We start from the raw sequence: 26771 nt of genomic DNA on the forward strand, positions 1-26771 counted from the left end.
ATATCTGTCCACCTTTCTATTATGTATAAGAATATGTACATTTCTTTTGTAGCCACGTCATGAATACTTTAATGTCCCAGTGTACTAAATGGCTTCATTCATCATGCATGCAGAATTTCAGAGGAGATAGACCTGTGACTTACTCATGACAGAACATTATCATCAGCTTGGTGAATCCAGTCATCTTGAATCTAACAGAATACCACAACCATTCTCTGCTGTTGTACTTTCCTCTCCCCCCCTCTGTTTTACAGTGTTGTCTCTTCACATGTCTCATTTCAACAAAACTTGTGCTTGTTGGCATATGGTTTAACTTTTTTATTGTGTCTAAGCTTGAAGTCTTATGCTTAAGAATTCTGTGGAATTTTCTGAGCTAAACATCTATATACTGCAACAACTATACTGTAACTTTACTTGACCTGTGTTTATCTTTCAAATAAGTTGTGGTGGTATTTAAACATACACTTAAAACCTGTAGATGAAGTTAATATTTACAGAGAAACTAGTGAAGGAGTAGTAGTATGTGAAGTGTGGATACACACAAGTATTAAATGATGTTACACACAGTTCTACACAGACCTTGCATCTTAAAGATGCACATACCAGTATCCTTTTCTGAGACTGGCACGATAGTGTGACTTACCTTATAAAGAGGAGGGAGGCAGAATTGATTAGGACAAAGAGAACAACTTAAGTAAATCTAAAGTTACAACATTTGCATCCGAATGTTCAAAACACTCTTGTGAGGAGTTAAACTATTGCTGCTACTGGAGGAGAGAACAAGTTCGTTGCTTTACAAATGGTTAGGGTTGGAAAGATTTTTAAGTCCATTAACAGCATACTTGAAATATGTGTCCTTCAATTGGCATTTCCAGTTTTAAGTGCAGACTACCTTGTATGTCAGAGAGCTGCCATGAGGATGAATATGATAAGTACCTTTTAATTAAAAAGTGTGGTCAGAGTGAGAGGGCATGTATTACATCCTCTGTTTGTCTAGTAGAAGAGAATAATTTGTAACCTAAAACCAATACCGTTTTTTAAAATTGTTTAAATGTAGTTAGCAAGGAGGTGGTTACTGAGATTAACCACAAACAGCTAGTTCCATGTACTATATGTGGTAATGCACTACCTGTCAAATGTTAAACTGACATAGAAATGGGAGATTTAGGGGATTAGACAAAAGATTTGGATTGGATTTGCAGCATTCTGAAATCTTAGAAAACAAGATCATAAGAGAGGTTTTCCATTTCCAAGTTTGCCTTTTTTTGTGTAAGACATTAACAATGTGTTTGACTGTCTGGTTAATGCTGCTTTAGCCTGCATTATTTCATGCCTGTTGGCTTAAAATGCTGTGCATTGAGCTGTAATGAGATGCTGTTTTTCTTGTTATCTGTATACAGCTGCTTGCTTCTAAATGACTAGGTAATAAATTAGCTTTCCTGGCATGTTTGAAATAAAAGTATTGCATGCACTTTTGTCTCATGTGAATGACTTTTTTTCCTCATCTGTGTTGTGATATATTTCAAATTTGCATTGTTTGCCTTGGGTGATTCTGAGCTGCAGGTAGTGTATAATACTGCAGAATGTTTTCCATAACAATTGGATGAAATGTTTGACACTTCCTAAAACAAACAATGTGAACAAAACATAGTATAATTCATTCTATTTTTCCTTAAAAGTCATAATTGATAAAATTATTCCTCTAGCAAAAGACATTAGCCTTTAGGTGTTCCTTTTGAGATTATATTGTAGATGTGCACATAAGAAGGCATGTCTGCCTGAAGGTTACTGCTGTAGTATTAAAAACTTAAAATCTTTCTGAGTTTTACTGGTGAGGTATCTGTGGACAAGTAGCCAATGTCCTTGAAATACATTGCTTTAAATTCATTGTTAGCCAATGACCTTGATTTACTTGAAGAAATTTAATCTTTATTTAAGTATATGTCTGCTGAAAATAGCCTACAACTTTGAATTGGCAGTGGAGACAATAATACTAAACTGCTATGAAGATAGTAGCAGCAGTGCACTGTATTTCTTCATAGCTATTGAGCAACTTTTTTTCAGGTAATTTAGTAAATATCCTGTTTCACCACTGAGTAACTGTAAGTGTCAACTGCTGTCTAATCAATTTAAAACTGTGAAAAATTGTTTTATTACAAATATTTTCAAGACCCTGAAATGTTTGAGAATTTATATTCTGTTAGAATACTGAGTCCTGTTGCTATAGTTAAGAATGTAGGATTATTATTTTTTTTTGAGTAAAATGCTTTAAGTTGTGGATGAGGGAGATGCATCTCCTCTTAAATGAATGCAACAAAGTAATTTGGAATATAAATACAACAGGTTGTATTAAAAATGCTACATAGCCTTTTCTTCAATCAGTGTCTCCTTTGGGGGGATTTGTGTTAAAATACACACAAATCTTTAATCCTGCCATCCTGTCTGGCTTTATCAAGGTCACTGCAGTTCTAAGAATATCTAAATATCCTATCAGTGAGAAAAAACTCACTATAAAGTGTGTGTGTGTATATATATATATAAATACACTGAGTATCTTGTTTCCAGTTTTAACTTGCCTTTTTCTTGCAATTTCTTACTTGCTGCTGGATTTTGGAAGCCATCTTGAAGTGCTCAGAGGTGGCCTGTTCCAAGCAAGCACTGACTGACTTTCAAATGAAGTTGCCTTTAAAATATCATATTTTGTTCCTTCAGTACTAAATCACCTGATACATGAACTGAATGAGGATTGTAAGCTTGATCATTTTGTGCTACATAGTCAAGGTTGATAGAGACAATGCTGTGGTGTTACTTGCAAGATTCAAGGCATTTAATTATGTATTTTACTGACAATTTTTTTCTAATAAATATTTAGAAAGCAGTTGAAAAATAACTTGTTTGCTGCCTTAACTATTATCTGCCTTTTTTTCTGCTTCATGACATGTCTTGTTTTAGGATGCTAAAGTAAGTTTATTCGTACTCTGGATACTAAAGCTGTTTGTTTCCTTAAGGACACAGTATCCCTTTTTATTTACTGTGATATTGTTAATAATTATGGAAAAGGACAGCCTAATGTTTCTAATTAAACTACTGCTTCTTTTCAGATGCTATAGGAATAACAAATACAAAACTGATGATAACCGTTTGGAATTTTGTATTAAACAACTTGCTCTGAATCTAAACAAAGCTTTTTAAGATTAGAATTAACCTAAAACTTTCTGCCTGGTGTGGAATAATACAATTCCAATCCTGGCAATTCCTCCACTTCTGTAGGGGTCAATTTATTGATGCCAGGTGTACCCAGATACCTTGGCCTGGCTTTATGAACTAAGCATGGGACTGGTGTAAAAAATCTAGGCCCTTTATGAAGAGCTTAAGGGATACTGTATCTTAGTTGCATCAGTCATTTCATTCATTGATTTATTCATTCTTCCCTAACAGATTTTTGAGACCCATGAAACAGTTCACCACAAAAATCACTGACTCCATTGCAAGATGCTTCCCCATCCCTCCCCAATTCATATCTCTGTTACTGGGTTGTGATTTGTTCCCTGCTGGTACATCTGAATTGCTTTATTTTTATTATGCTTAAGGGCAATAAAATCTGCCAGCTATTCCTGTGAACCATGACAAGCTAATTAACAGCTCTTTGAAAAGTGCAGCTAATACCATGTTTGCAAACTGCAGTACTTTAATATTTTCATGTCTTTCAGCTTTTCTTTTTTAATTAAGCATCTTTCATACTAACGCATGTATGGTACTGTTCAGTAGAAGCACAGGGTCCATTTACCACTGTCTCAAATTTTCCCTCCATAGGAAGCAGAGACCCCACGTAGTGTACTTGAAGAAATTGGATTGACATAAATCTTCGCTTCAGCTGATGACATCTCAGTGTTTCATACTGTAAATGTTCACTGCCTTCATTGTAATGTTTAGCTAATGGTGTAAGATGCTGTTTGTCAGTATTACTGTTTTGCTAAGCTGCTTCATTCAGGCCTACAAGAAAAATGCTCCTTTGAAAAGGGAACAAGAAACTAAAGTCCAAAAATATAAATGAAAGGGAATTAGGTTTAAATTGACTCAGTGTCTCCCTTCACTGCATTTATAGGAAAATTGCATTTGACTTTAAGTGTACTGTTTTTTATAAGCAAACTTGACTTCAGGAAATAAATGTATCATGATGACATAGCATATCTAAATGAAAAGAAACTACATGGACAACTCCAAATGTTATGGTGTAGAAATTGTGTTTATGCAACCAAAGACTTTTGTTCATCTACATTTTAGTCACCACTTGTGATAATTCTGCTTATTTCAGTTGATGCATAAAGATTGGAAATACCTGTTTACTACTGAATTTGTCATTATACCAAAGAATCCTGTTAGGATCTGCATATCAAACTGGTAAGAACTGTTAAGGCGATACTGCTTTTTGCAAGAAAACTGCAAACTGATAAACTCATTAGAAATGAAGGTGTATTTAAGTGTAGCTACCTTGAGAAAAACTGTGCAAGTTACTATACTAAAAAGGGAATGCATGTAGTTTAAAAGAAAAAAAAGAAAAAATTCAAACAAGGAAACTATTTTCAGGTTTGATATTGGTTTGCTCTGAACATAAACACAAGAAAGGAGGTAGGCTTTCTGACTGCATAGAGAGGTGCATAATGAAAATTGGGTATTTCTGAAGATGGGAAAGAAGGAGCTTTACAAAAGGGACTTTTTATTATTTTCTTTCAAACTCTACAAATTAATTTTTATTTATTGGTGTCTTATAGTTATGCTTTAATGGGTGTATAGGTACCTTTAAAAAAACCCACACTAAGTGTCAATGTCATTTTAACTGCTTTTCTTGACTTACACCTTTAGTATGTGACACATCCCTTACAAAACTCCTGGGCGATGTACAGTTGAACCAACTAATTTGCAGTGAGAGCTTTTAAATATTAGATTTGTATAGTAGATTCACTGCAGATCATGTAAAGTGGTATCAAGGAATATTTTGACACTTCCAGCAGACTTTCAGTAATTATAAGCTAAACCCGTTTCACTCGAAGTTCAATTTGTGTGTGCTTTTGAGGAGGTAGTGCCACACTTTGGAGTTCTGCTGACGGGGGGAGGCTGTCCCCTTCCCTCCTCCCCAGTCACCTCACCCCAGGAGTCAGCGCTTTGGCTTGTTCACTTGAGTAAGTAGTGCCACGTTTTCACAGAACTTAGCTTTGGCGTTGTTGCTGGAAGCAGTTGCGCACCGCTAGTGTAAGCATTTACACAGCCATCTGGAGAGCTAGACTGTGGGCTTGATGCCATCTGGGTTAAATTTAACCCACCAGGAGAGGCTCGGCGTTGCCGCTTGCAAGCGCCCTGATCCAGATCCCGGTATAAATGCTCCTGGCGGCAGAAGGGGCGGCTGGGGCAGGTCTGTGTGCTGGGTTAGAGTTTGTCTGCTTAGGCCCTTTCTGGGATTTAAACGTGCCAGATTGCTAGAGAGCGCTTTTATCCTAGGGCACGTGGAAGGAGTGGTTCCTGTCTCCCCAGTGCATGATGTGCAGGGATAGACGAGGATCAAGTGGTACCAGAATTGACCCTGTGTGTGAGATTGAAGTGGTAAAATTACCTTAAGTCAAACCCGAAGCAATTTTGTATGTATTAAACATGTTTTTAAAGTTTACACTGTCACTTGTATGTGCTTGGCTGGATTAAGCTTTGTTGTGATTGTGACAAATAAACTATTTGACCTCTGTCTGTCACATTGGTTTAGTTGTAATAAATGTCTGTTTTTACACCATTGCTGTGTGTTTATATGTAATTAGTTCTGGTGTTTGCAGAGGAAAGAAGAGGCTACTCAGTGCTAGCGTAAAAAAAGAGAAATTTTATTACAGTGCTTAACCTGTTCTTGAGCACTTTATTAAAAAATGTGTGAGTATACTGTGTCCAAGATTAGTTATTTACATCCATTTAAATTGTACAGAAAGCAATAAATTAGCAAGTTTCTGGAAGGCTTACCACATTAAACATGAAATTTATTAAAGTGGATGTTAAATTGATGCAGTAGTGCCACTTCATTTGAAAATTAAACCACATGTTGAGAGAGGGTTCTGGATAATACAGACTGAATATTCAGTTCCTTACATGGAATTAGGAGCAAGTCAATGCAATGTTCACAATCCTAGTCTCAGCCAAAAATTTCTCAGATTAATCTGTTCTCCAGCTTTCTAAAAGAACTGAACTGCTTGATGTTATCAGCAGAAGCATAGGGAAAACTTACCATCTTAGGACATTTCTTATATCTAATAAAATTTTGTTTCTTAAATTTCCTATCTTATGGGGAAGAGGAGGAGGGAAGCTAAATAATCAATTAGAATTTCTGGATCGTTTAGGCAAGTGATTGTTGGCTTGAGTGTCTTCATTGCTGAATCTTGGTCTTTAAGGGGCCTTCCTAACCCCCTGCTGTTTCTTTTGGGTTAATGCCATGCTGGTGGTCACCCTGTGGCTGCCTTTGTGAAGTCACCGTGTGCCATGGGGTACGCTTGTATGGCTTGCTTTGTCATCTGTCTTCTAGTTCACCAAAGTGTAACTTGTCAATGTTGTATCTTTTTTTTTTCAATCAGAGATAGATACTGAATTCAGCTGATAACATCAGTGCTGAATAGAAGGATATGTGGAGTAATTGGGGTTTATTTTAATTACAACAAATTTACAGTGAAAGCAAAATCAGCTGCACTCTTTAGATGATGTAAGAAAGTAAATTAAGCTTTTAAGTTATTAACTAGCATAGACTTTCACGTTTTGTAAGAAGTGCTGATCCAGGACAGGAAGCAATAGCATCTTTAAGCAGGCTCTTGCATTTCTTTTGAAAAAAAACATTACTTAGCGCACAGGAATTTCACTAGTAAACTTCAGGGCAATTTCTGATACACTGAATAAGGTAATGCAAAACCGAACCTGAGAAAGACGTGCTATCATCAAAGGACATAAGCTGAGCGGTTACTTAGGCTGCGTTTCAGACCATCTGCCCTGTACGTGAGGGAAGGCCTTTTCGCGTGTGCCTGTTCCCCCCCAGCCGTAAGCACCGAAAGCCTCGCGTTCGGCCCGTGGCCGCGTGCCCCCAACTTGCCGCGGGGACGGTGGTTTGCTACTCTGGACCCGCAGAAAGGGAAATCGCGGGGAAGCGGCCGCCTGCCGCAACTCGAGGCTGTGCTGCGAGGGGGCAAGCCCGCTTCCCCCATGCCCAAATGCTGCGGGGCAGCAGTAGTGCCTGTGCCTGCAGGAGCTGCCACCAGGCTCTCGTTATTCCCTTTCTGCCACTGGAAAAACGCGATCTGGGCCGCGTTCCTCCTCCCACGGGAGCGCCTGCTCCCCACCCTGACCGAAATGAGCTCCCCGAGCTCTCCGGCACACCCCAACCAACTTCTGGCAGCTCTGCTTTCGCAACCACTCTAAAGCACCTCCGTGATCCTTGCAGAATTTGCAACTGAAAAAAAGAATTCTGAAAGCCACTGCTTTTAAGCAGTCATTAAAAGACAAAACAAAACTTGGCCAATATTGATTCACTTTTTAAGGTCCTTTTATGTGGAATATGCAGAATAACATGCAGTGAGAACAAGTTACTCCTTGCAAATTTAAATCCTTTCTGTGTTCTTCTGGGGCTTCTCCCCTTTGGAAAAAAAGAAGAATTAAGCTTAGCATTTAAAAACTTCTAGTCTCTTTGTCTCTTCAGAATAAATAGCTCACTCAGCTAATAAGGAAACACAAAACCATGCATATAACACTACTTAAGATTATGAAGTCAGGAAACAATACTGAAATATAGGAACTCTGAAGTTAGAAAACTGGTTGGATTCTGGGTTTCATGCTAACAAATGCAAACTAAATGTCAGATCTACAGCACTCAATTTCTGTGTAATAAAGAGACTGCATGTGAAAGTGAATGATAATTGCAGCTACCAGTCCTACACTGCACAGGTACAGCCAGTAAGTTTGGGTCCAGACCTCAAGAAAAAAAAGCTGAAGCTTCAGCCGTTGTAGTAGCAGAAATAAAGTATATTTAAATTTTTTACATGCATCTCTGAGCAAGTCTTTTTTTTTTTTTTAATTATAAGAACTTTTTTTTTTTTAAAAAAATACAGCAGCTCAGCTTCCCAGATCCCATTACAAAACTGTGGGGACAAGGAGCCTAATTACCTGTAAAATTCTCACATGGCTCTTAGTTGGCACTTGGTTTCTAATCCTACTGAGGCCAGCTTTGCTTATTTCACCCGACTGGTCCCAGGTTCCCACCACCCATTCCACCGCTTCTGTTTGAGCTCAGCCCTTGACTTCGCTCAGACAACGCTCGGCGACAGCCCTGCCGCAGGACACGGGCTGCACAACGCACTACAGATGGTGCTCGGTCACCTCGTCCACCCGAGCGCCTCAGCCAGCAGGCTGGATCAGCAGCACGAGTTGTGGGACACAAGGCAGCACCAGTGAAAGGAAGATGTTCCCGGCCTGCTGGTGGTGCGTCTCGGCAAGTAGGAAATGCCAGTTTAATTCTGCTCCGGGGAACCGAACCAGAGTTTGCTACGTTCTGCACAAGTGACCCAACTAGACAAGTGAGCATCTATGAAAAAATAGAAACCTCGGGGAAAAATCTGTCTGTAAGGTCTAGTCAGAAAAAGATACATTATGAGAAACCGTCGGTCACAAATTTCTCAAATGTAATTTAAAACTTAGTGCTGTCTATCCTTTGAAATATGCCTTTCGAACAAAGTTATTATTTCAAAAGTTATGCTATTAAATTACAACTCCTACATCTGTTAATAACTAAAACATCTAATCAAATTAACTAAGCTACAATTCTGCCTACAGTTATGACAATATATAGTGAAAGTTGGGTTTGAACTGAACATCAATATATAGCACTTTTGTTGTATTACTCCATATTGGACAACAGTTACACATGAAAGAAGGAAAATGTATAATCAGCATGCTAGGTGCAGTATGCATTTAGAAAAGCAAAAATATATATATTATATCCAGAAGCAATGTTCGTTCACTCTTAACTATCCTGGGGAAAAAACATTCTTGCTGTGAGGAATGCTATCAGATATCAAGATCTTCTATGGGACTTTATGTTACGTTGTTGGAGTCGTAAGGAATAACTATTTGGGAGGACTTCTATGCCGACTTCAGGCTTCTAACTTAGGCGGTCTGAACTGCACTCTAAAGACAGGAGCCTGGGTTCTTTGGATAGGGTAAAGAGAGGGAGGTATCTCTGCAGACCGTTCAGGGCACCTGCACCTTCAGCGCCACAAACTGCTCTCTCCAAGTGTCTGCGGACACCTAGGTGCCCAAGTTAAATACCTGAAGTTAAGCAGCGTGAAGTACAGTCCATCTAACAGCACAAATCTTTCATTTAAAAGTGAAGAAATAGTTGTAAGGATTTAGCTAATTGCAGGTACTTTGCTAATACAGCTGTCATTTCAAAAAGGTTTTGTCCTGATAACTTCATTTTTATGTACCCTACCCTACTCTCCACCTTGACCATAGGGAAGCTAGCCAGTAGGGTGCCTTAAACCATCTATAAAATAAGCCTAAAAAGGCTTTAAGTCAAGTCCTCCTCTCCCAAAAACCTGAAGTATCGTTTCAGGTATAAAACCTTCGGTTTCTTCAGCCACTCTGCAACCATCATCTTGAGCCTTCACAACTACATATGCATCTTTGGTTACCAGACAGACACTTTTCCACCACTCCATCACAGGTTAGGCAGGTTGTTTTCAGCTACAAATGGTATGCAACCAAGAGGTATGCAAAGTATTTTCTATCCTCACTCAAGGATTACAAGTGCATGGTCTCCACTCTTACTTGGGGATTAAGGTACTGAATAAATTGATTGTTTTTCCTACTTGGTTTTAGTCTACTGCAATCCCTACAGGCAATTAGCTCAGCAGCTCAGAGAGAAAAATCCAACACTTACGACCACAGAGCTCCTGCTGGGCAAGTATTGTACAATCAAACAGTGATGTCTTTTAGATCCCTTTTCTCCAACTCATAACATGATTATATCTACTTTGTCTAGAAAGAGATTTCCCATAAACAGATGGAAAACATAAATGGCAGTCTTCTACACGGACTTCAATTTGCAGTATGCTGTGGTGTGAATTTACAGCACACTGGCTGTTCTGTACTAACTCCTTACAGGGACAGTAAACACTTAACACACACATAACACAGAAATAAGCATATACCAAATAAGCTTTACTTCTCTTTCTATTTGTACTCGGTATGCATCCAGATGTTGCAGCAGTTCAGAGGGACAGAGTAGCTAGAGTACTTGACATTCACACCTTATGTAGGACTTAAACTTTTAATTTTCTGAAGCTTAGCACACAATAAACTAGGTTCCTTTATTAGGAAGAAACATTTTAATGTGCAAGAACACTTTATTTGAAACTCAAATATATCTGGTTCCCTACTGGAAAGATTTCTTTGTCAGCTCTATGTTTGATCAATTAGCAATTTCTAAAAGTAATTCTCACTTTGTTTTGGGAGTTTCACTATTTTTTCCTCTGCTGCTCGATCTCTTTTTACCCCTGCTCCTGGATCGAGAGGAACTCCGACTTCTGCTCCTACTACGTGTTCGACTATGACTTCTGCTGCGACTGCGGCCTCTCCTCTTTCTCCCCCTGCTGCGAGACCTCCTCCTTTCTCGACTTCTTGACCTTCCAGATCGGCGCCTTCTCTTGTTTTTGCGGCGATTCTTTTTTCTCTCAGATTCGCCATTTCTCCGGTAAGAATGATCAGGGCTTGGGCTGCCCCTTCTCCTTGACCGGCTGTAATAGTCATCACGATGGCTTGTTCTGTTTCTCCTTTCAGAGTTTTTAGACAACTGATTAGTCCGTTCAGGAGAAATACGTATGTCTCTATTGGCCTCCCAAAACTCATTGTTTGGATTTTTGAATACATGAAGAAAGTTGCAGTGCTTCCCTCTTGGACACTTCTGCCTTTCAAATAAGCCTGCAACAGATTAGGGTTTGCTCTTTTATGAACCAGGCCTGTTAAATCTCCTCCTTCATTATGTGCGTATGTATTTCTTCATTATGGAAAGAAACTCAATAAACTGAATTTTGCTGCTTCAAACAGAAAAACATGCATCTGACCACCTATCAATTTAATTCACACAAGATTAATTTTCAGTATGTACTTTTCTTGGAATTAACTTTTTTTTAACAGCTATGAAGGTGTTGGCTTAAAACGATTTTAATAAATAATTTTACTACCTTAATCTAAGAATGTAAATATAGATAAGTCAAATGTGATAGTTACTGCTAAGAACAGTTGATGGTTCAGAAACTGCGGTTGCTTTTTAAAGAGATAAATTAGTACTTCCTGTAGTTTCACCTTAAGATTATTATTTCCAAAGCTAGGATCCAAACTTTCTTTTCCAGTCCAAGGTAAATCCACCAGAACGATTCAGACACTTAGGTGACATGGTATAAATATTCCCTTCCTCTCCTAGATCTACACAAGCCAGTTAAATATTTGTCTTCCAAACAGAAATGAACTACAACATGAGGCAGATCTGCAAGCTACAGGCTAATTCCCTTTCTTTCACTTCCATAAGTACTCTGTCAATAACACACATTCTCTTTTCCCAGTGTTTATGTGACTCACCACATATAGCAGTTTTCCACCTTGTCACAGGACAAAATTCACAATGAAGCTGTCGGCCTGCATACCATCGTCCACTGAATAGAGCAAGAGCTGCCTGACAGTCCTTCTCCCTTTAAAAAGTAAAAATGACACATAGCATTATCATCACACAGTCATTTAAGATGTTACTTACCAGATTTAGACTCCCATTACAGTATGGGAGAATGAATCACTTGGATTATACAGTGTTCATTACAGGACTTTGGAGTTTAATTCTAAAACTTGGTAAGATTGCGAGTACTTACGACTGATACTGGACATACACATTTCCTCGCAGGTGGGGCTCATAGTTGCAACTGACCTAAGGGGACGGAAACATTAAGTTAGCGCAATGGAAGGTTTATGCTGTACAGCAGCTCATGCGTGCTGAGATAGCAGCCATTGCGATTTATGACAGCTCATCTATGTGAACTTACGTATGATTTTTTTCTGAGCACTTAGTTTTAGAAAAAAAAACAAAACCCAAAAAAACAACAAACCAAACCAGCCCTTTTGGCTTATGTTTGACTGTTTCCAGCATTATGCTTTGATTAACTCTGGGACTTCTGCTTCACTTAAGACTGCAAGACAGCTTGTACTCAATTGTCTTGCACCTGTCTGGGCAAACCCTACTGTGCAACAGCCAAATCCTGCTCTGAAAACAAGCAGTAGTATCCTCATGTGGAAACGAGGGATTCATTACGGTAGGAGTATCTTTAGAGCAATTTACGTTCACAGCATCCTTGCGAGATGAGTTAGAAAAGCTGAAGTCACTAGCTTTCACTGTACAGTTCTGAAACACCTTTTTTTCATATTGATTCAGCATTCAAAGTATATCTAAAGCTCTCAAAAAATACACAATTTAACTTCCAAAAAGCTCGTTGCTCATTCCAAAAGATCCTGAGATGGGCAGGCCCAAGCAGGCTAGAACCCAGCTCTCCAGGGCAGAACCGTAAGCCCAGCCTCTTTTGCCCCCAGGCCTCTTCCAATATCTGCACCAAGGAGGCAAGTGGCTCCTTTCATCACTGCACCCTGACTGACCCTCAGAGAATAACCTCTCTGTGTGCACTGCATTAGGCAAGGGCTTCAGGCACAACAAGCGGTTGTATAATCAAATATTACAGAGTAAACAGTCAAACTATCAAGATCAGAACAAGCGAGAATGATTTTGCCATGGACATTTCTGAGTGGGAAAAGAAGTGTGTGTTTTGTCAGGATCTGCCAGATTCTGGAGTAGCTTCCCAGAAAGAACAGCAAGAACAAAACCTTGGGCTACATTGGAAATGGAAGTCAGCTGGAAGAGGGGTGGGTATAATCTGATTCTAAATGGTAGCAGAGATGAAGCTCCATCAAGATCCCTGCAGCCAACACATAATTTCTAAGCATCTCCAATATAATGAAAATGCCCACAAGAATCATATTGCAGTTGCACAATTGCTTCAGAAGCTAAGAAATTCCACACCAAAAGCTCTTACCCTGTTATTAGTCATAGGGACCCAAGGATGTGCAACTTAGCACAGCTGCATATGACACCGATACAAAGTCGAGGATCCGAGTTTGATGATAAGACAGGATTTCAACCTACGCTCCATTGGGAATCTACATCCCGTCTTCTAGGATGGAGTACAGCTTGCTAATATCCCATAAGTCAAAATACGGAGGGGATACTCCTCCAAACAAGTGAAGGTTTCTTACCTCTAAAGCTCATTATACAACTATTGAAAATTCACTTTTTCTACTTTCCTCTTGCTTGAAACGCTAATACAATCTCAGTTCTGAGGCAGCTGTCAGTAGATGGAAAGAAACAAAAGGAGAAAAGGCACTGTGTGCCTCCTGGTGACTGCAAGAGAACACTCAGGAACAGAAGCAGAAAGGGATGCTGCAATAGATTCTGCTACAAGGAGATTTCACCATCCCAGCTGCACATTTGGGGGCAAGATGGGACTGTAAACACACATCATTCATCTCTGAAATCTCCATTTACAGGTCCCTCTTTTTTGCCCCGTAAGAAATCATAATATAAATGGGAAAAATTCAGTACAGAACATTCAGCAAACCAAATGCACAAACTTAAGATGGACGACAAATCTCAACACCATTTACATAACTTACCTTTTTATAATTCCTCCTACTGAAATATCTACTACCTTTTCAGTTCATTGTAATTTGATCTTGTTTTATCCAACCAGTCCTAAAATGACATTCTTTGGGTGTATACTCCAAATACATTTTATACCCCCACTATGTCATTCCTTAGGCACAAATACAATAGCCCAGATATATTTATATTGTCAAACAGTCTTAGTGGACCCTGTGGGTCTTATCACGGGCTCAGTAAAGACGGAACTGTGAGGTTAAGTGGACTGTTGAGCAGTATGAGTAACTTGCGATATAAAAACACAAGCTTTTATAACAGTTCAGGGGAACAGGAGAGAAGATTGACCCACAGTAAGAAAATGCTCTGTAACAGCAGTGACAAGTTTACAGGTGACATGAGACATGCACAGTTTGCTGTAAGAACACTGTATAGTTCTCTAATGTACATGGAATTTAGCTAGTACATGCTGGACAGAATTCCTGTTAAGGCCAGTAAAACACAATTTACGTAGTGTATGTTACGTATTTAACAAGCTGTTACAGTCAGATGCATACCTTGAATTGAACAACCTTCCCCACGTTCTGAAACTCAGGGAGCACGTCCTCATAGAACTCCAGGAACTGCTGGTAGGTCTCCTCGTCACTGTACTCGAGACTTGCATCTGTGTCATAATCATCTCTCCGGCACTGCTCCATGCCAAAAGTGATGAACATCCCTCGGACGAGTAGTGTCTTACTAGAGGTTGGATAGTTATGCTTGCGAGAACACCTAGACATTTGTAGCGAAGCAAGAAAAGTGAAAAGATCAGAACTTTCAGCAGAAGACGCGCTCGTTGGAACTTCAAACACTTGCCATTTTGAGTAACAGTTATTACAAAAGAAAATCCTTTAGTGGAAGATCAACATATTTCAATTATTAAAACAAACCTTTTGGAAGTGAGTTTGTGTATAACCTTAATGCTTTCTGCCATGTGTAAACACGTTATTGCTTAAAAAAAGCACATCTGCAAAAGCTATAGATACCAGTAACATAATAAGAGCTAAAGTAATTTCTTTTAGGCTACTAGGGTTAAATGTGTTCCCCATTTCTGAAGGGCTTTATAGAAAGACTACTGACAATCTTTTGAGACGTTTTAAAGCAAGTCCTGGCTCTTCTTTTTGCAAACTAAACTCTTATTGAAGTTGTCCTCATCATATGGGGGGTGGGCAGAGGGAGTGAGGGAAGGAAAGCACACTTAGACCTGAAGTTGGACAAGTACAAGAGTAGTATTTTTCCACTTCTAAAAAAATGATTCATCTAAGTAAGTCTTATCTTAATCTGCGTCTTCTTGACAGCCATAAAAGTATTAGAGCTCCTGCACCATGTATCATATTCAGGCTACCTCCTTCGCTGGAATACAGTTCTTCCCTACAAACCTTTAGATTCAGTAAGAACATAGATGTTAGCCTCCATGTTTATTTCACTGTGCTTTATGATCTCCATTTCAAACACTTCCCCGAGCAACTGGGTCATGCACTCTCCAACACATTTCTCCTTTTCATGACATGATCAGAAAAACAGTCAGACTAGTCTACTCTCTTTATCTAGCACTGGCAAAGCACAGACAAATTGGAGGGGGGCAGGTCTCAAAATGGGCAATTACCACTTAGAGGTCAGATAGGAAGTTTCCTTCCACATCCAGTCAGTCAGAAATTGACTCACTTTCTGGTTGACAACTTAGGACTTCAGAAAAACAAACAAAATTCCAAACCTAAAACTAAAACCAGAGACTCTTTTTTTCCCCCCACATTTTAGAAGCTGCCTCCTTTCACTATTCTATTTGAATGATAGAAATCAAAATATTATACCCAAGCAGTATTGTCTGTACAGAAAATGAATATAGCATATGACAGAACAAAAGGAACCCCAAGGAAAACGAATGACCCAAAATCCAGTATTACTACAAAATATTAGTGTTTGAATTACTGGGGAAATTAGTAACGGTGAACTCGGCCAGTTTTAGCTTCTTCAGGTCATAGTGAGCTTTGACAAGATTCAACAATTATTTTATCGATAACATTGGCTCCCAATTTTTCACCATTGCGGTCCATTTCAGCTTCCAACCCATTCTTCCAGTCCTTATCCTAGCTGTATCTCAGTCCTTCAACTTAACGGTCAACACCAGAGGTTAAAATGACCAAAATATGAAGGAAGCCAGTATGTGAGGAGGAGGAAGGAAGATAAAAGAGAGGTAGGTGAGATCAACAACTACAGGTGAGAAAAGAAGGGCAGAATATGATGTTTCTCAGTATTTATTTACCACAGCTATTGATAGTTCAAAGCAAAACTGATTTTTATGCAATCCATAATTAATCCATTAAACACCTCCATTAAATACCACTGAAACAAAAAACCTGCAAAGATTACAAAGAGCTAAATATTTGAAAAGCAAAAATGCTGTCTGCAGTGAAATAGCTGGCCAAAGTTTTATTTAGGAATTCAACACATATTTCAGAATAGAAAAAAGATGTGGACTTGAAGCTTCCATGGAGTTAAATTATCACATAATTATCCACAAGATACATCACACTAAACCAAATTGCTTCTAGGATAAAGAAAACTAAAATAGCTGGACCACACACGTTTCAGTGATACAAGTTAGTAAAATAGCCTTATTAGTTTATGCTGAAGATTCAGGTAATAAGTATCAGAGTCTTTCCCTGCTGAGCTGTTGTTCCTCCTTAATGCGCACAAAAATTCAGGTATTTTCTAGCCAGATGCTGCACTTGTTCATCGGTGACCATTAAAGATAATGACACCCGTACTCCATGAATCCATTTATACTTTTGGCTTCCTCTGTGTCCTCTGGCAACAAGTTTTGCCATTTGTCTCATATGAGAAAGTACTTTCTTATTTTTTAAAGCTGGTAAACACTCAGGGACGTTAATTAAGCTGCTTCATAATAAAAACAAATAATCCTTCCCATCCTACTCATGAGCTCAGTGTTCATCTGCCACAGCCCTCTTCCATCATCTCTTTGAAAGTAGTCTAGGCTAGTTAGGCACTCCTCCTACAGAAGCTGTTCCTCATCTCTGATCATCTTGTCCGTCTCTGTTCTTGCCTTTTACCATACTTCCCTTTCGAGACAGGGCACCCATAACAGTATACAAGAATCAAGAATGAATGTATCACGCATTTAAAAAGTATACAAACAGGAGAATTCTGGAAGCTACACAACAGCTTTTCCAACTGTGCAGATGTACCTTAACTTGCTTTAGTCCATTTGAGATTTGATTGTATTTTTTAGACGACGTGGCATATGCAAATTACACAAGATAAAACAACATCTGACATATCAAACCCATATTAATAACAGAAATCAAATACATTCTGTCTGAATATATCTGTGCATGTGTCAGAGCTACAGAAAAGTCAGTTTGACATATGTAACCAGAATGCACCATCAATAATATGCCGTAACAATAAATAGTTCAATTCCAGCCAGGCAATGCTTTTGCTCTCTGAATAACAGAACCACATCCAAATACATGAAAGTAATTTATATAGCAATTTTTCTTCAGTTTGCTTATTACCTAATGAAGTTGCTTCCCTTTCATCTCTCCAAAACACTTGTATGCTGGTAAATATTCAATTGATTACCTGTCTCCAAATCGGCAGGAACCTGTTTTAATATAGAACGGGCAGTTCGCTCTGTCCTTTTCTGTTCCTATATTCTCTGGGGGCTCTGGGTTATGCCAGGTCACACCATTCTCTAGCTGTGGAAAAAAACATTAAAATACACAGCAGTTAGAAAAGAATAAAGAAATGTAATGGCAAAATAAAACTACCAATTAAATCCATATGCAATTCTGAGCAGCGTGTTACTACAAGGCAAGCTGAACCTATTTTAAGCATTGTTTTACAAAGCTGCCCAGTGCCTTGGGTCTCTGGTGATGGAAACCTCTTTTCTTGACAATTGTTCAGTTTTAAGAACAAATATGTATTCATGATTTCTTTTTAACAACAACAAAAAAAATCACTGAACTGGATGTTTTCTTTTGCTAAAGGAAAAGCTTCTTAAGATTTTATAACCAAAAGAATTGCAATATATTTGCTCCTCAAACAGCAATTTCATTTGTTATCCACAAGAATTACAAACATTGGGACAGGTTCTTTCCATTCAGCTAAGCTTGTTACCTACTTCACTCCAGGACCCACTGAGCAGCACTTCATATACCTGGCAGATAGAAAGCTTGGACTATTTACTTATTTGTGTCTGCAGCAGCTCAAGGCTCAGTAAGGTTATCATTATCGCTTTTTATGTGGCTAGAAAAGGCTAAAATAAAAGTAACCTGCCAAAGGCCAGACGTAAAAAAAAAAAATTAAATTCATAGTTAGCACTGGAAGTAAAAGCCTCCATACTGATCATCTCAGGCCATTAAGATTTCTGTAATTCAAAATGGGATTATCAAGTTGCAAGCCTTGACTGACAACAAACAAACCAGACATTTTAAAAAGGGAATTTTAATTTTGTTAACCAAAAGGTCTGTAAAGCTGACTAGCCTAAGTTCTCGTTTTAAATCAACTGAAAACTGTTTATTTACAAGCAGCATTTAACTCTGCTACCAGTTCTGTTCATGACTCTTAGTCGTAATTTTCTTTCAACAGAACAGCACTGTCACTTCAACAGTAACTGAACCCTGAGCTGATACTATAATGAAGTCTCTAACATAGCACACTTCTGCCTGTTCCTTTGCAGAAATGGCTGCTAATACATCTTGAGCTCTGGGCAGGTAGTAGTTCAGAGCATTTTTCTAGGGGTATTATGAAATAGAGTTAGATTCTCTACCTGAAGAACTGTTTAAACATAATTTGGAACTGAATGCAGCTCCAGTGTGGCTATGGCAATCAACATACAAGGGGTTAACTAGGTTAAAACTTAATTTTCAGATTCATGCAGTGGTTCAAGGAGAGCAAGAATCTTTACAAGTTTAACCATAGGACAGGGATAAAAAGCCAAATTGTTCCTTAAGGCAACAGGAAAGACTGAATTCATCCTCTCCAAGATTCAAATGAAAACTGCGGTTTTCTTTACTACACACTGCCAGCTTGAGATCCATGCTCTTCCAGGCACCCAAGCAGTCAGCTTCTGCCACCCCCACTTTTTTTTTCTTAAGGATCTGTGCCCTCCTCTGCTGCTGAATCCTTTTATTTAGAGCCTGCCATCTGCTTAAAAAGAATTTTGCCTTGCCACCCAGAAGGACTGACAGATCTATTTAGAATCCTAATTCACAAATAAACTATCATGCATAGTGTTTTTATAACAGCACACAGCAGTATTTCCAGATTCATTTTGACTCAGACCTCCTGAACAGGAATGAGCACGCACAACTGCACCACCACCAACCAGCCAGAAATACGCTTAATTATGTTCCACCCAGTAAATAATTGTTTACAGCTCATGCAAGCCACTACATATTAAATTTATTCAAGCCATTAGGTTCTTGAGAGCAGATGGACAACATGCTAGAAGGCAAACACTGGATGGCAATTAAATTACTTTTCAGTTCTTTTTCAAAGTCTCTGAGCATACCTGGCTTTCAGCTTGATCCAGCATCCTCTGCACAGCTGCCTATAAATGGTGCAAACACAGGACTAGTGAAAACCCTGAGGACACGCAAAACATCTGGTTTCTTTAGTTAAGAACCTAATTTACAATACTCAATGATTATGCATAATAAAAGTTTGATGGGGTTTGCTTTAAAAACTAAGTTTTAATTTTGCTCTGTACTACAAAGCTGTTAAAGGATACATCAGACAAGACCCTCACGTAGATGATTTTCTAATCTAAATGCTAGACAAGTTAAAAAGTTTCATTTTATTCTTTTTTAAAACCATCATTGAACTACTGAATATTTAAATATATCTCCTGCTCTAGTACTCAGTCTGGTTACAGTTAAGTTCATAATCATTTAGTTGCACTAAACTTTTTAAACTTAGAACATTCTATGTAACACATAGAAAAACACATTGCTTAGTGAGCCTCTGTTAAAGCAAAACATATAACTGTGAAGAAACTTTAATATCATAAGTTCACTGTATCTAGCCTTCCAAATACAGGAAAACAATGAGGATATTATTCCCCTTCCTTCTTCTAAGTGGGCTGAGCAAAAAAATAAAGTCACTCTCCAAAACTGGCTGGAAATTAGTTCCAACAAATTATTCCCGGAAGTTCCAATAAAAAAGACATTTAAACATAACCAATACAAGAAAGTATGCTAGCATTGTTCTAATTTGGAAGAGAATTAATGAAATTAAAAAGGAGGAAGAGCAAATAACAATTAAAAAATGCAATCCAAGAGGAGGACCCAGACAGCATCTGGTACAAATCATCAAGTATGTCAGATATTATCCACCCTATTAAAGAAAAACAAACCAAAACAAACAAAAAACCACCCAGCAAAACCCCACCAAACCAGAAAAATCTATTTTCTCATCTTAGGAAGGGGGAAAAAAAAAAAAAACAACCCCACCCCAACTTTTTTTTTAAATCAGTAAGTCAGAATTTGAATAAACTGCTGTTTCAAGAGACAGGCCAAATCAACTGAACAACTTCCCGCTGCTGAAATGGGTGGCTCCACTCCCAGCTGGGTACTCGGTTTCCCTCTGGGTGCCTGTCAGTGCCCTCTATGAGCCAATTTAACTCACTAAACCAGTAAAACAGTAACACAGAAAAAACCAAAACACGACAAATAACCCAACAATCAAACAAAAAAGAAAGCGGCTTCCATCTAGTTCAGGGAACCAAATTAGCCCACTGAGGGTTTGGGCAAACCCAGGCACAAGGAGAGGGAAGGAACAAAATCCCGCTGTTACCATGGTTCAACTCTCTTGGAACTATATCTCAACCTGAAATAAAGGACGCGACCATCATTTTCTCTCCCTACTCTGCAAAAACGGAAATGGACAATTAACACAGAGGAAGTAAGACAGGAAATACACCAACTGCTGTTCTTCTCCATTCCTCATGCAAGTGTTACAGAATCAGTGACACAACCAACTATTAAATGCAGGTGACAATAATGTTTGCCCACATCTCTTCTCCTGCTGTGGCAACCAGACACAGTAGCAGAACACCTCCCAGTGAAGTGACTGGACTCTTGCAATTGTGGAGAAGCCAAAATGGGTTTATTTATTACATCCTAGAAAGCTGCTGTGCTTGTTTTGGCTGGGATAGAGTTAATTTTCTTCAGAGTAGCTGGTATGGGGCTGTGTTTTGGATTTGTGCTGAAAACAGTGTTGACAACACAGGGATGTTTTTGTCACTGCTGAGCAGTGCTTGCACAGAGCCAAGGGCTGTTCTGCTCCTCACCCCCCCCACCAGCGAGCAGGCTGGGGGGGCACAAGGAGTCGGGAGGGGACACAGCCGGGACAGCTGACCCCAACTGACCCAAGGGACATTCCAGACCATAGGACGTCATGATCAGCATCTAAAGCTGGGGGAAGAAGAAGGAAGGGGGGGATGTTTGGAGCGATGACGTTTGTCTTCCCAAGTCACCATTCCATGTGCTGGAGCCCTGCTTTCCTGGAGATGGCTGAACAGCTGCCTGCCCATGGGAAGTGGGGAATGAATTCCTTGGTTTGCTTTGCTTGTGCATGTGACTTTTGCTTTGCCTATTAAACTGTCTTTACTTCAGCCCACGAGTTTTCTCACTTTTACCCTTCCGATTCTCTCCCCCATCCCACTGTGAGGGATGAGTGAGCGGCTGCGTGGGGCTGAGTCACCAGCTGGGGTTAAACCACGACAGCTGCAATCACCCTTTACTGGCAATAGGCCAGTCCTCACATTGGACTTCTGTACAGGACATCATACATCCAGGTCATTCAACCTCTAAAACTTAAGAAGGTATCGTTAAACGGAAGTGTTATCAGTGACTAGTATCTTCAGTATCATTTTTTTCTCCACCCAAGGAGCTCTGAAAAAAAGATACGTCCTGTTGGATGAGTCAGGTAAAGAAGAGCTGTAATATATCTTTTGATTAAGAACTGTGTTAAGGAACAGCAGCAAGGGAATTCCATATTCCATATCCTCCTTGGTCATTTTCTTCAACGCTGACTGTGTTCAACTGGGACATTAAGTAAGGATTATCCTTAACGGATGATGCAAAAAGTGCACATATCAGAACCTGCGTTCACAGCATGCCTGTGTATTTAACTGATGTAAATATTACATACTACGAACAACAAGATGCGTTAAAACTAGTCACCCTCCTAGGCATATGGATTCACTAGATCCTCTTTAACAGTGACTGATAGTTTCAGGAATTTAGACAGAATGGAGAGAAGAACTAACTAATGCATTTATACGTTTGCTAGTTAGAATAAAATCTCTCTTCAACATGCATAGACTGTTGCATCAGATAATGTAAGAGGATATGTAACATGTTTATCCTCCCACTGCCAGGAATCACCTCTCTCTCTCTCTTCTCCTGTTGCTTCTGCTGTGCCGCTTCTCTCTCTTTTCTTTGCTGCTCCTCCCATTCTTCTTTGATCTTCCTCTTTATGATAAAAAAATATTTTAAAAGATTATTTGAGGAAACAAATGCTTTATAATCAGTCAAATTCAAAACTATCATGTTGCATTACAACTCCTTGACCATTAAGTTTTCATCCAGTCATAAGCAACTACATCTCTGGACAAAAACCCTTTTAAAGAGTCTTTTTTTTTTTTTTTTTTTTTAAATTTTGCTCTTCTAGAATGGAAGAAAGAAGAGCTCATGCTTTCAAACATACCAACATCAAGAAAACTGGTCCACGACAGAACAGTAAAAGACATTACACTAAGTCTACCTTATTGCCAGACACAAGTGTAACACTCGGTTTATACATCACCTCTTCTTCTTCTTGACGTTTTCTTGCAGCCTCTTCTTTTTCTTTCTTAAGCTTGAACTCTTCTTGGGCCTTTTCTTCTCTGAGCAACCACTGCTCGTGTAGTTTTTGTCTACCAAGGAAACCAGATACCGCTTAAGACAAAATTTAATGACTCCCCACAACTGATGCAATTGTCATGCATACAATCCAAATTTATTAGTTCAGCAATAACCACAGCTTATCTAATCTTCTTTAAAAGAGAAAATTCCACAGGAATCATTCAGGCTGTAGAGAAAAACGGTGTAGCCTGAAATATACAAAAAGGATTCTGTTTTACAGAAACTTTTCAAAGTATCAAAATGGAATTGACTACAAATGTATCTACTGCATATATGCCATTTTATAGATTTTTCACCTTTCTGCCTCAAGTTTTTTTTCTTCTTCTTCCTCTTCCTCCTCTTCTTCCAGTTCTTCCTCTTCCTCCTCAGACACTGATTCATCTTTTTCTGTAGCTTCTGAGGAGAAACACAAAATGATGCATCTAAATAACTGGGTGTTATAGTCAGCAAAGATACACAAAATTGTATCTTTTTAAAAAACAGAAAGGAAAAAAAGGAAAAAAAAAATCACCACTATTTCCACTGACAATACAAAACACTTCACAGTTACCTGAGTCTCTTAGTTTGGCAAGCGCTTGCCGCTTTTTTTTTCGCTTTTCTTTCTTCAGAATAGCTCTGTATTTTTGATGGCTGATAATGAGAGAATATTATTTACGTTAAAACAGCCAAACAAAGGATTCTTACTGTCACACATGCACTCAGTTTACATCAGCATTACAAAACCCCACAAACGGCAAAATTAACAGCTATTCATGTGAAACAGTAACTCTACAGGGACATCTGACATGACAGCGAAATCTGTAGCTATGCTGTTAGAGCTGCACGTGGACAGCAGCAACAATCACATTCGGACACAACAGACAGGGTCTCATCCTTCTTGAGCTCTGCAGTACTTGCTGTTATCACCAACTCCCTTAGTTCCTGAAACTTGGTCACTAGGTAAGATTAGGGAGAAAGATTTGGGGATCTTCTACCCTATAATTCTGGCACACCTTTCAGCACATTCTAGTCTTCCTCTCTTTTACAGGGTATGAAGTTTTAAGTCCCGCCCCTTCTCCCTTGATATTCTCTACAGGCAGCAGTCTTAATGTACAGGTAACAAAAGCACACTTAACGGCCACCACAGATAGTGCGCAGGCCTACTCTGCTGCTACTGACGCTTGGCCAGACTCATCCTTGCTTGTCTGATGGCTCTGCAAGGCTGCCTAGAAATGGCCCCATGCTTTCATTACGGTTAAAGCCCCTCTAAGTATCTGAAAGCCTTTTCATATCAACCCCTTTTCTGTCATTTTTCATTCTAGCTCTCTTCTTTCTAGCCAGTTTGTAACGGAAGAGCAGGAGGCAGGGGTGATCTTCAACTCTTGTCATTCTGCCACGCGCCAAACATTGACAGGAAATCAAAACCTTCCCATTTGGGAGCGTGTAATTTTAAAAGATTCCATAGGTATAACTCAGACAGCCAAAACCTCAGCCGCATCTCTAACGCTTCAGTTCAGGCTTACTCGCAACCTCGCCACGCGCGCACACCCGTGCACGCCACCGGTAACGCCGCGGCGGTCATCCCGGCAGCGGAGCGCATGCCGTCGAAGACCAACGCCTGACCGCACGCCGTGCCCTCGCCTGAGCCTTCCGCCTTTGATCAAGCGAGCCCAGGGACTCCCCCTGTAATGCCACCTGCCCGAAACGAGCCTCACCCCCTCGGCAGGTGCCTAGGGCCGACAAGCGAGGATCCCTCCTTCCCAGCTCCCAGGCTTTCTCAGGTGCTCCTGAAGCCCAAGGAAGGACGAGAGCGAGCCACTCTCCTCGCTCCCAGGCCGCAGCAGCACATCAGGAGCCGGGCGAGCAGCTGAAGCTGCTCCAGCCGCTTCGGGCCCGGGGGCTCGCCTCCCCCTCCAGGCCACCCCGGCGAGCCCGGAGGGCAGCGGCCTGCAGAGACCTGCAAGCCCGGCCCGGGGATCCCCCGCCCCCCCCGCCATGTCTGCGGAAGGGGCCGCACGGGGGCTCGGCTGCCCGCCCGCCCGCCCCGCCGAGCCCCACGGACACCGAGCTCGGCCGGGGCACACAGGCAGCACCGCCGGCTCCCCCCCACGCTGGGCCGGGCCGCGTGTCCCTCCCTCGTCCCCGACCCCCCAGGCACGCCCCCCCCAGTGCCAGGCCGCGCTCCCGCCCGCCGCCCCCCGCCCCCCCGCGGCAGGCGGTTACTCCCCCACCCGCCCGGTCGGCCATGGCCGCTGCCGCGCGTAGCTGCGCCACTCCCAGGCCCGGCCGCGGGGCGGCCTCAGCCGCGGCCCGACCGTGGCCGCCCGGGCGGTCTCGGCCAGCGCCGGGCCGTGACCCTCCTCGGGGAGCGGGTGTCCCCGGGCTCTTCCCCTTCCCCCTGGAAGCGGCGGGGAGGCCCGGCACCGGCACACGGCTTCGGCCTCACCTCAACTTCCCCAGAGGGGACTCGGGCAGCAACATGGGCGCCGCCATCTTGCGTTTATCGAGGGGGGTGTCACGTGACTCCCCCCACCCGATGGCGACGGAAGGGCGCCAAATCCCTTCCGGCAGCCGAGCGGCGCCTGGGCGGGGCGAGCGGGCGGGGCGGGCGGGGCGAGCGGGCGGCGGGGCGGGGCGGGGCGGGGGCGAGCGCGCGAGCCCTGGGCGGCGGTTGGGCAGCCGGGCGCTCGCGCCGCCTGAGGGGATGGGCGGCGGGATCGGGATCGGGATCGGGATCGGGATCGGGACCGGGATCGGGACCGGGACCGGGATCGGGACCGGGAGGCGGGCGGGCAGCGCAGTAACCGGCGTGGGGGGTACGGGGCTGTGTCGGCGGTCGGGGCGGGCAGGGCCGGGTCGCTGAGGAGGGTGCGGGGAGGCACGGCGGGGGGCCGGTGGGCTGGGGTCGTGGTTTGCCCAGCCGCCCTTCGGCCGGTGGTAGCAAACGCCTGAAATGGCGGGGAAGAGAAAACCGGCTTCGGGCGGTGAGGGGTCTCCGGCGGGTACAGCTGCTCTCGGCGAGCTGCCTTCGCGAAACGCGGGAAACAAACACCGGAGCTGTTCGCGTCTTGGAAGACGAGGGGGAGTTTGTGTTGCTCCTCCCGGCAAGAACATTCAGGATTCAGTGAATGCGTGGAGAAGTAGCGTTTTAGATTCCTATATACTAAACTCTCTTTCAAGACCTGAAAAGGTTCAGTCCGCTGAATCTTCCGTTGTGATTATCTGTAATTAATAATTGTGATTATATTTTCCCAGCCCCACTGAGGAAGGCAGTGCGCATGGCGCGCAGTGCAACAGCTAGCCGGGTTTTTTTTCTGCATGTTGCAGCGTTTGCTGTGTGGGTGCTCCCCGGCTGTAGTAAGTAGCTGCTGACAGCTTGTGCTCCGTAAGTTGCCTCGGTTACTTTGCAAAATATGTGTGGAAGCGTGAGGCGCACGATGCCTGCCGCGAGGCAAGCTTCTAGTGTGTCTCTCAGCTGCTGTGAACACGGGTGATGGATGGCTGCCCTGGCCTACAGCCTCAAAGCATCGAGGGAAGTCACAGCTCCAGTGTAGCAGGGGCACACCAGACTGGTACACTGATGAATTTAACTGGCGCTGCTGGTATGTTCTCATCATCTCTGAGGCATACTACCTGTCTTGATCATAAACATGTTTTGTGGCAGGAAATGAGTTACAATGCACAGACTGTCATGGATATGATGGGTCGAAATACACAAGTTGTCAGTAATCAATTCCTTAGTGACATGCGCTATAGATTGCAGCCTTCAGAGGCAATTCATTCGTAGGTTTTATTTGGGCATGTTTTGCATAGCCATTAGTGATGTACATTGTTGATTAAGATCTAAATTATTGTCATGAACCACAATGTAGGAGCTTATCTCGTATATCCTAGAGGTAGTATATTGCATAAATAGTCCAGGCTGCTGGCCCTGAAGCATACCAGAGCAGGCTTTATCAAAATTAGAGTAATTGACTGTGCTGTTCATTAACAGCATAATGAGTATCCTTTTATTTATTCTGAAGCTCAGTGAAGTTATTCAAATCAGGCATGTGACTGCT

General features: G+C 41.4%; 3 protein-coding genes across 13 annotated transcripts in view; 2 read left to right on the top strand and 1 right to left on the bottom strand.

Moving 5' to 3' along the window:
* AP1S2 (adaptor related protein complex 1 subunit sigma 2) overlaps nt 1–5779 on the top strand; it is a 32912-nt gene extending 27133 nt beyond the window's left edge. For 4 of the 7 annotated variants that reach the window (XM_052774095.1, XM_052774092.1, XM_052774089.1 and 1 more), the window contains one exon: nt 3814–5779. Coding sequence is in view for 2 of the 7 variants with exons in the window: in XM_052774088.1 (XP_052630048.1) it covers nt 3814–3861 (48 nt within the window). In the remaining 5 variants the exon portion in view is untranslated. Of the gene's footprint in view, nt 1–52; nt 1472–3813 lie in introns of those variants that run through there. The other 3 variants (XM_052774094.1, XM_052774090.1, XM_052774093.1) reach the window with 1 other exon arrangement.
* Nucleotides 5780–10209: 4430 nt separating this feature from the next.
* ZRSR2 (zinc finger CCCH-type, RNA binding motif and serine/arginine rich 2) lies at nt 10210–25270 on the bottom strand. 3 transcript variants are annotated; one of them, XM_052774085.1, is made up of 11 exons: nt 25157–25270; nt 23282–23361; nt 23028–23127; nt 22634–22742; nt 22213–22299; nt 19335–19373; nt 17402–17517; nt 14317–14530; nt 11931–11986; nt 11647–11756; nt 10210–10989 (listed from the first exon to the last, which is right to left on the bottom strand). In XM_052774085.1, exons 1-11 carry the CDS (start codon nt 25201–25203, stop codon nt 10508–10510), a joined length of 1440 nt encoding a protein of 479 aa, XP_052630045.1. In that variant the 5' UTR covers nt 25204–25270; the 3' UTR covers nt 10210–10507. The 3 variants fall into 3 exon arrangements, with proteins under 3 accessions (XP_052630045.1, XP_052630046.1, XP_052630047.1); XM_052774086.1 differs by having other exon boundaries at nt 23028–23124; nt 25157–25259; XM_052774087.1 differs by lacking the exon at nt 19335–19373 and having other exon boundaries at nt 25157–25259.
* Nucleotides 25271–25609: 339 nt separating this feature from the next.
* Nucleotides 25610–26771, top strand: part of CLTRN (collectrin, amino acid transport regulator) — a 30467-nt gene continuing 29305 nt past the window's right edge. The window contains exon 1 of one of the 3 annotated variants that reach the window (XM_052774054.1): nt 25610–26312. The gene's annotated coding sequence lies outside the window, so the exon portion shown is untranslated. The remainder of the gene's footprint in view (nt 26313–26771) is intronic. The other 2 variants (XM_052774056.1, XM_052774055.1) reach the window with 2 other exon arrangements.

Source organism: Harpia harpyja, chromosome 22, assembly GCF_026419915.1.
Source record: "Harpia harpyja isolate bHarHar1 chromosome 22, bHarHar1 primary haplotype, whole genome shotgun sequence".
Lineage (NCBI taxonomy): Eukaryota > Metazoa > Chordata > Aves > Accipitriformes > Accipitridae > Harpia > Harpia harpyja.